This window comes from Galeopterus variegatus, unplaced genomic scaffold (genome assembly GCF_000696425.1).
Source record: "Galeopterus variegatus unplaced genomic scaffold, G_variegatus-3.0.2 Scaffold214, whole genome shotgun sequence".
In the NCBI taxonomy this organism is placed as follows: Eukaryota; Metazoa; Chordata; class Mammalia; order Dermoptera; family Cynocephalidae; genus Galeopterus; species Galeopterus variegatus.
Window position 1 is genome coordinate 184,151 of NW_007726325.1, and position 9,730 is coordinate 193,880.

General features: G+C 36.6%; 1 protein-coding gene across 4 annotated transcripts in view; it reads right to left on the reverse strand.

The window, feature by feature from the left end:
- Positions 1-9,730, reverse strand: part of PDS5A (PDS5, regulator of cohesion maintenance, homolog A (S. cerevisiae)) — a 143,791-nt gene that overhangs the window by 55,938 nt on the left and 78,123 nt on the right. For all 4 annotated transcript variants that reach the window (XM_008565929.1, XM_008565930.1, XM_008565928.1 and 1 more), the window contains 3 exons: positions 8,494-8,575; positions 6,835-6,883; positions 6,459-6,598 (listed from right to left, as the gene is read on the reverse strand). In XM_008565929.1, coding sequence (XP_008564151.1) covers positions 6,459-6,598; positions 6,835-6,883; positions 8,494-8,575 — 271 coding nt within the window. The remainder of the gene's footprint in view (positions 1-6,458; positions 6,599-6,834; positions 6,884-8,493; positions 8,576-9,730) is intronic.

The following is a 9,730-nucleotide window of genomic DNA, read 5'->3' on the forward strand; positions in this document are numbered from 1 at the left end:
ACTGAGCAGTGGGGAAAGAAATTTACCTTAAGAACTAGAATTTTATTGAATAGTTCTGATTGTGTATCTTAGCTGAGAAGATAATGCACATTAAACGTGCTTTTCCAAATTACAAAGTAGTAACAAATGGCAATCACTAGCTTTTTTCATTAAAAAAACCCCAATATTGTAGTGATATATGTTCAGGAGGACAAAGGAGAAAGGAAAAAAAAAAAAGATACCTATTGTAGTTTCAGTAATACCTTGACATAATTAGTTATAAAAGTCATATTAAATTAAATATCCATATATATTATTAGATCACACATCCAAATGATTGAGATTCTGAAGAAAATTTCTTAGTCATAAGGAGATGCCAGATTTATTTTAGCAAGCTATAATTAACTGAGAGCAAAATTTCAGCATTTGAGAAAGTAAGTATATTTTATTCAGTGCTTAATCCTTACATTCTTTGCTGTAAGCCAGAGTTTCACATTTTTTTTTTTTTTTTGGTCTTTTTTTCGTGACCGGCAACGGATCACAACCCTCAGTGTCGCTCCTGTACTGGACCGGGACCGGCAACGGGATCACAACCCTCGGTGTTGCCCCCGCACCTCGCTCAGCCAGTGAGCGGCCGGTCTGCATGTGGGATCCGAACCCTCGGCGGGAGCGCGGCCGCACTTCCCAAGCGGCGCACTGCAGCAGTGTGCCACCGGGCTGGCCCCAGAGTTTCACATTTTAAATTTGAATTTAAATACTATCCCATTTTTTGAAATTAATCTTATTTTGTGAGATACCCCCAAAAGGGGATTTTTTTCTCTAGTACAAAATTTAGTTGCTTTAATCTAAAATAAATATATCAGGGGCCAGCCAGACACCAAGGTCAAGAGTTCAGATCCCCATACCGGCCAGCCACCAAACAAAACAAAGCAAAATATGTCAGAAATTGTCTAACAACAAATATGACTACTAGAAAATTGCTAGGCAAACTATCATTGGTACAGGTTGAGTATCCCGTATCCGACATGGTCAGAACCAGAAGTATTTCAGACTTTCAAAAAATTTTGGATAGGGCCGGCCCGGTGGCACACTGGATAAGTGCGCCGCTTGGGAAGTGCGGCGGCGCTCCCGCCCGAGGGTTCGGATCCCACATACAGACCGGTTCCCGCTCACTGGCTGAGCGAGGCGCGGGAGCAACACCGAGGGTTGCAATCCTGTTGCCGGTCCCCGGTCCAGTACCGGGGTAACACTGAGGGTTGCGATCCGTTGCCGGACACGGAAAAAGACAAAAGACAAAAAAAAATTTTTTTGGGATAATATTTACAGAATATATACTGGGTAAGCATACCTAATGCAAACATCAGAAATCCAAAATGCTCCAATAAGCATTTCCTTTGATTGTCATGTTGGCACTCAAAAAAGTTTGGATTTGGGAGCATTTCAGATTTCAGATTTTCAGAATAGGAATGCTCAACTTGTACCTTGGAACAGGTCCCTAACAAATGGAAAAAACAGGCATTAGGAAAGACAGGTATGTTACTACATAGAAGAAATTAAGAAGTAAGTGATAAGGTAAAAAGAAGAAAGCTCAATTATTTAAACACCTTAACAGAACTATTTAAAATACACCAAATATATATAAATACTAGACAAAAGAGTTTTTAAAAACTGACATTTTTAGCTGGCTAATTAGCTCAGTTGGTTAGAGTGCTGCCTTGCAACACCAAGGTCAAGGGTTCCAATCCCTCTACCAGCCAACCATCAAAAAAAAAAAAAAAAAAAAGAAAAGAAAGAAAAAACTGACAGTTTATATTCCTACACAGCAATCTTACATTTAGGTTATCTCCCATAACAACTATTTTAAAATATACATGTGATAATCTGAAGAGATACTGGGGACAGGCAGCAAGTCAAATTAATTTGTGGCAGGTAAGTAGAAACAAATAAACAGTTTTCTTTACACATTCAAGAAAAAAAGAAATAGCTAATACACAAACAGAAAAATCTAAGACCAACAAGAAGTTTTATAACTGAAAACTAGTTGAGAAAGCCTCAGCTAGAAGTAATCATATGCAATCCTTTTAGGAAGAGACATTTGGCAGAAAGAGTTAAAGAGTTCCTTCTGTATCCCTGACAATGTTTCAGAAATTTCTAATCAAAACTATGCTATCAGTGTAGGTTAATACTACTACTAGTACATACTTACTAGTTACATAAGTTATTTAATATATTAAGAGCTTTTAAGGAATGTCAAAGTGATAAATAAGTTCCATTTTCAATAAGGTTATAATTTATTAATCCCATTATTATAATGTTTCAAAAAACGCTGTATCCACATATCCCCTTTCTTTTTTGTATATTTGTTCTTTCTAATTTTGACCAAAAAAGAAATATTCATTTAAAAAAAATAATAATTCTTTCATGTGTATAGTTGGTTTCATTACTAATCAGAATTTCTTAGGGGATTTAATATTATCAATATTTTTCGCAGCTGCAATTAGTAAAGTAGATAAGGATATAGCAACTTTTAAGGAAAGCAATATCCAAAGGTTTAACTGTCATATTAAAGTGAAATGTATCATTCTCATTCAATTACAGAAAAGAGTCAAAAGAAAACAGAAAACGTTCTATGACTGTTACTAAATAGCATAAATTAGCATCTCTCTCCCCTTTCCTTCATTTCTTCTCTACCTCCTCTAGAAGATATAACTGCTAATATATACCAAACAGGACTGAATCTCAGACTTCTAAACACAACTGCTGAGAGGTCACACATGAATATCTTCTATCTCTAAAGCATCTCCTCTGATATCCAGGCACTGAAGCTGGAAATACAACATTTATTCTTGACACAGTGGTCTAATTCTGACTCATCCTTTAAGACACAACTCCGGAGTCACTTATTCTAGAACAAGCCATTCCTTGACCTATTTCCACCCTGTCTGGGATGAGTGATGCTCCTCTGTATTACCAAAGCACATGATTCTATCAGAACACTTACCACATTGTATTCTCTACTGAAATATTTGCTTCTGTCACCTAATCTGCAAACTCCATGAGACCATGTATAATACAACTTACTATATAATGCAGTGAACTAAAACAGTGTAAGCCTGATCAAGGGAAAAAGTAATATTTGTACTTCTGAACATACAGTGACTATCTGGATAACCTCATGGAGAAGGGTTTTTGAACCACTCATATCAGAATCACTTTGAGATTAGGTTAAAAGATGAAGATTTGTGATCTCACTTAAGACCTATCTTAAAGATCCCTACTGTTCGTTATGTATTTGTAAGACTGTAAGAAGTACCATTCCATTAAATCCTATAGGGCAGTGCTGGCAGTTCTGTGTTAGGCCATATATGAAATTTCATCTTACTTAAACCTTTCAAAAATCTTATGAGGTTGATATTATTTATAGATGAAAAAAATGAGGCTCAGAAATATTGGGTAATTTACTAAAGGTCACATTAGTAGTAAATGGTATAGCTGAAATTCTTTTTTTTTTAAAAGATGACCGGTAAGGGGATCTTAACCCTCGACTTGGTGTTGTCAGCACCACGCTCTCCCAAGTGAGCAAACCGGCCATCATTATATAGGGATCTGAACCTGTGGCCTTGGTGTTATCAGTACCACACTCTCCCAAGTGAGCCACGGGCCAGCCCATAGCTGAAATTCTTTAAACTGTTTCATTAAATGCCAACTAAACAAGCTTCTGGGAAAATCTCAAAATTGGGTAACCACCATCACATGAAGGCAACAGAACATAAAATAGCAAGAACAGCTGAAGCTATGGCAAATATTTGGTTCTTCTCTAGAACCAAGGTGTGGAAACCCGAAACCTGATGTCTAAAGAGAAAGTAAATCTATATAATACATATTTCGGTAACACTGCTCACCCTCTTTCACTGTATCACCACAGACATGAGCACACAACATTTATAGTGTCTGTTGATATTCCTTGCTCAAAGTATTTTTACTAAAATTTTTCAAGAATGGAACTTGGAGAAAGGGGGAGGAAATGTTAGATCTCCATGCCTACTACTTGTAACAGTCACCTTTTCAGAAATGAGAGAAGACTGTTCTTTAGAAAAAAAGGAGGTGGTGGAAAATACACATTATGGGACAGAGAAGGGAATCCCAAGGATAAAATGAAAGGTACATAGGATGACAGAAACTAAATTTCAGGTTTGCTTTTTCTTTCTTTCTTCTTTTCTTCTACGTCAGAACAAACCTATCAGAAGAGGAATGGGATAGTGGAGGAAATATGTAATCAATATTCAGTTATCACCAGGGAAAAGGACAAATGACAGAGAGATTCTGGAAAATGGCAAGAACATTTTATAACTGTGGTTTCCTGTAGTGTTTAAATGGTATTACAAGTCCTAATTTATATACGAGAACATACAGATAAGTTGAATAATGTTCTCAAGTCACACAATGCTAACATAAGAGCTAGGAAAGAAGGTATCAATACTATGCTCTTTCCAGTGCAAGTGCAGTCTTCATCTCTACCTTCCTGGTTCCTAAAATCAGGAGCACTGATTGGCTGCACTGTGTGGCTGTTACACTCATCCCAAGATATTTTAATTGCAAACATCTGTTTTGTATTTACTTTTTAGATTTGGGAACTCTTGGATATTTCTGGTCTGACAAATAATAGGGATTTCATGTTACTCCCATTTCTTCAAACTCAAGCTCAATTTCTATTTTCTCTCAGACCAAAAGTAGAACTTGATTGTTCTTTCTCCAGGTCCCTATTTCTTGAGCACTACTTGTTTTTTTTTTTTGTTGTTGGTCTTTCAGAGAATGATTTAATGTACATAAAGAACACTATCATGGATCTATGAGATATGTGAAATACTGGATGAGAAATTTCACTTCCTAAAAATATAATGTCCTTATCTGTAAAATGAAGTGATTAAGCCAAATGATCTCTAACGTATTTTCAAGATATTTCATTACATGATCTATTTATATTAGTGGATTCTCTCCAGGACATAGTACTCTGGAACAGGAATTCTAAATGCCAAAGAAATGTGTTCTCAGCAAATTACCCAGGTCAGTAGTGCAAAGATTGAGGCTGACCGGTTAGCTCCATTGATTACAGCATGGTGTTTTAACACCAAAGACAAGGGTTCAGATCCCCACACTGGCCAGCCACCAAAAAAAAAAAAAAAAGGGCAAAGGTTGAGTAGTCCAGGTGCCTGGCACATCCATATTCCTCGGCTCAATAGAAAAGCCCATAAGCTCTCTTCCCTAAATTGGCTTCCCACCATGTCCTCCTAATTACTGGTCTTTTTAGATTCCTCAAATGAATAAAAGATACCTGTTCCATGCTTCCAGACTTTTGTATATACTTGTACATCTATCATTGTCCTTATATCATATGACATATTTAAAAATTATCAGCTCTAATATTTTCTAGAACACAGTTAGACATAAATAGGTGAAATAATTTTCTTTCTTTTATTCATTTCTGTAAACCTGATTGGTCCCAAGCATAGTGATTGTCATATATGTGTAATATCATAAGAACTACCACATATTTAAATCCAATAGGGCAGTACCGGGTGTTATATTAGAGTATATACATATATATATAATCTTTTAACAACCCTATGAGGTTGTTAATATTTATAGATGAGGAAAATGAGATTCAAAGATACCGAATAACTTACTAAAGGTGACATTGGTTGTAAATGGTACAGATGAAAATCAAACCTAGGACTCTTGACTCATAAAATGCTGAATAAATGAAGTTTTCCTTCCTGATAGTTTCAGTGATATTCCAGATGGTTTCAATGACATTGGTTTTCTATCAAATGACTCCAAATTAGAATGACAAAAGTAAACATAGGCAATTACCTTACCTTTAAATGAAATCACATACATACCAATGCTAATATTGCTGATTTATCGACAAGGGTTTTTTCCCATACTAATACATGGGAGGAGAAAATCAATGCACACATAAGCATTTAGAAAATTCTTATCATGGGCTGGCCCGTGGCTCACTCGGGAGAGTGTGGTGCTGATAACACCAAGGCCATGGGTTTGGATCCCATATAGGGATGGCCAGTTAGCTCATTGGGTGAGCATGGTGCTGACAACACAAAGTCAAGGGTTAAGATCCCCTTACCGGTCATCTTTTATTAAAAAAAAAAAAAGAAGAAAAAAGAAAATTCTTATCGTTTACTCAATGACTGTCTACTAAATACAAAGTACTTTAACGTGCTCAATTCGTAGGACCAATCTCAATCTCCCTGACTTAGTTCTCTAGTTTTTTCCTGGAATGTAGCTGCAGACTGAGTGATATATAAAGAGAACTAAGTTGACCACAGGGATACTCCTAATTCAGAGCTCACAATATTGTTAAATTCACACAAAATACTGTACATAAAATAGGTTTTAAAGAAATATAAATTTCTATAAGCAAAGCTAGAAGAACAAATGTAAAAGCATAATTTACTAACCACACAAACATCTGCCTGTTTGCATGAACAGGTTGGGCTGATTAATAATTCCAATTGTGACCGCAGTTTCTCATCATCACCAAGAACCTGGTTAAATTTCTTCACAAAATCCTGTGCTTTCCCAGGGTCAGGCAAATTCTCTACAAAATTAAAAAAGAATCAATGAGGGAAAAAAATCTACTCTACTAAACTAAAAGCAAGTGTCTTAAATATATTGCCGAGCTATTAAAAAAATCAGCCTAACTGGCTCTTAGAAATAAAATAAAGATAAGGATTACTTTCTCTTATTTAGCACTGAATTGATATTCCCACTAGGTAAATTATTTGTCTGTTTTGGTATTTATTATACATTTACTAAGTAGATAAACATACTCACTTGCTATGGTCATCAGTTTTCCAAACATGGCAGAGCAGTTAGCCTCTGACTGAAATTTAAAACAAAAACAAAGAACAACCAGTCATATATGTTAACAAGTTTCTGTAAGAAAAATCAATACTCCTTCTTGTACATATTTCATAAAGTTAAAAAATCATCACAATCTGCCCATTGGAAAATGGCTTACCACATCTACACACTAACTTGACAGCAAAGAATTGTGGAGTAGCAACAACTATTAAGTTAAGATAAATAGAAGAAACAGAAGGTATTTAAAATTTAAAGGAATACATAACTTTCACAGAAAAGTCATTTTGCTAGAAGATTGAAAAGATAAATAAAACAATTAACATAAAATTATCATATCAAAATTACTGTGAAACTACAAACCACAGAAAATTAACTAAAAATTAAGAGCAGGAAATTTTTCTTGTGGAATAGAGTTTTACTAGCTATTTTGTGATCCATTACTTAAATATTCTCAGAATGATCGGCCCTCCAAAAAGCACTTCCCTTTCCTCCATCAATAATAAATTAACACTTTATTATTAGTTTTTTTTTTTTCCTTTTTGTCTTTTTTACTGACCGGTACAGGATCGCAACCCTCGGTGTTGTGCCCGCGCCACGCTCAGCCAGTGAGCGGGAACCGGTCACCACATGGGATCCGAACCCTCGGCGGGAACGCCGCTGCGCTCCCAAGCGGCGCACTCTTCAGTGCGCCACCGGGCCGGCCCAATTATTAGTTTTAATTTATATTAAATTTGAATAATTTAAAACAGAGGTTAGTAAACTATAGCCACATGGGCCACATGTCTTTGTTAATAAAGTTTTGTTGGAACACAGTCATGTCCATTCATTTATGTATTGTCTATGACTGCTTTTGCACTACAAAGGCAGAAGTGAGTAGATGACTAGAGACTGGATGGCTAGCAAACCCTAAGTTTTTACTATTTGGTGATTTGCAAAAAACGTTTGCCAGCCTCTGCTCTAGCATCCATGGGTCCTTGTGGTCCCCTGGTTAAGAACACCTACTCTAGCAGATATACTTGTAAGTTCATTGAGAAAATTCAAGTTTTTCTCCCCACTTTCCAAAAAACTTTGGGTAGAATTTGTTAATTTGACATTGGCATATTTATAGGACTGATACCCTATATCAGCTATACATTGAAGGACAAAGAATCATGGAGTGAAAAAAAAATGTGATTTTCAATATAATTTGATCTTGAGATTTAATTCTAATTATTTGAAAATTGGTAAACTATGTATCAACTCTTAGTGTTTAAAAACTTGGTAAACCATGGGTCGGCCTGTGGCTCACTTAGGAGAGTGTGGTGCTGATGGCACCAAGGCTGTGGGTTCGGATCCCTGTGTAGGGATGGCCGGCTGGCTCACTTGGGAGAGTGTGGTGCTGATAACACCAAGTCGAGGGTTAAGATCCCCTTACCGGTCATCTTTGGTAAAAAAACAAACAAACAACAACAAAAAACTTGGTAAACCAGAAAACACAAATTCTTTTGCTTGGACAACCACAAAAATTATGTTTAACTAACATCTGGAAAATAAAACACCTGAGATACCTTTTCCTTGCTTCATTATATAGAACTACAGAAAAACTGGATGACAACTAAAACTATGAATTTAAACAAAATATGAACCTACTGTAGGCTGCTTGTGCAAATCCAATAATTCACGTACATGACTCCGAAGCATGTTCTGACACTTCCACATTTCATTTAGAGCTCTGTAAATAAAGATATGAATATGAAAAAATACATTACATGACAATACTGTAAACTATTCAACTTTACAACTTTTCTTGTTGGCATGGTGTATAACACACCATTCTTCTATATCTACCCCAAATTTTTTTTTTCCTTTTTGTCTTTTTTCATGACCGGTAACGGGATCGCAACCCTCGGTGTCGCGCCCGTACCGCGCTCAACCAGTGAGCGGACCGGTCTCTATATGGGATCCGAACCCTCAGCGGGAGCGCCGCCGCGCTCCCAAGCGCCGCACTCTACCGAGTGTGCCACTGGGCCGGCCCTACCCAAAATTTTAAGCACCAGAAAATTTACCTGGATTTAAGACAGTTTAGAATAAATGGTAAATATAAGGCTTCTTATGAGAGAAAATATTTGAGAAATTTAGAAAGATCAATAGGATCTTGCCAGGTAAATAAAAGGATTGAAAGATATTCTAAACAAAGGTAGCTAGAAAATTCTGGTATGAGGAAAAATAGAATGTCATCAAAGTGCATGACACATAGAAAACTGAAAAACACTTTTATGCTTGGAGCACAGTGTGTGAGTGGGGAGCATAAGAAAGCTGAAGCATACTAAAGACAAGGATTAGATCATGAAGGCCTTTTTACGCCAGGCTAAGGAGTGGCTATTTTAAAAAAAGGAAATTTATTAGAAATGATGCAGATTCAGGACACTAAATTTAAATTGATTGTGTTTATTCTAGACTCTTCTCTCTCCAAGAACTCTGATTTTTTCCTGTCAAAAATCCCCTCCATACTTCCAACTGTGCAAAGCACCTCTGAGAAAATTACTCTATCTCTGAATACTCTTTGACAGATATTTTGAAATGTAAATATTAAAACCTTAAGCCGTAAGTTTATTACCTGGAGTGAGCATAAGTAACCACTTGTAAAGCTTTTTAAAAATGATGGCTAATGGGCCGGCCCGGTGGCGCACTTGGTAGAGTGCGGTGGCGCTCCCGCCGAGGGTTTGGATCCCATATACAGACCGGTCCGCTCACTGGTTGAGTGCGGGGTGGGCGTGACACTGAGGGTTGCGATCCCGTTACCGGTCACGAAAAAAGACAAAAAAGGAAAAAAAAAAAAAAAAAAAAAAGATGGCTAAGGCTTACTGATATGCACCAAGGCCACAAA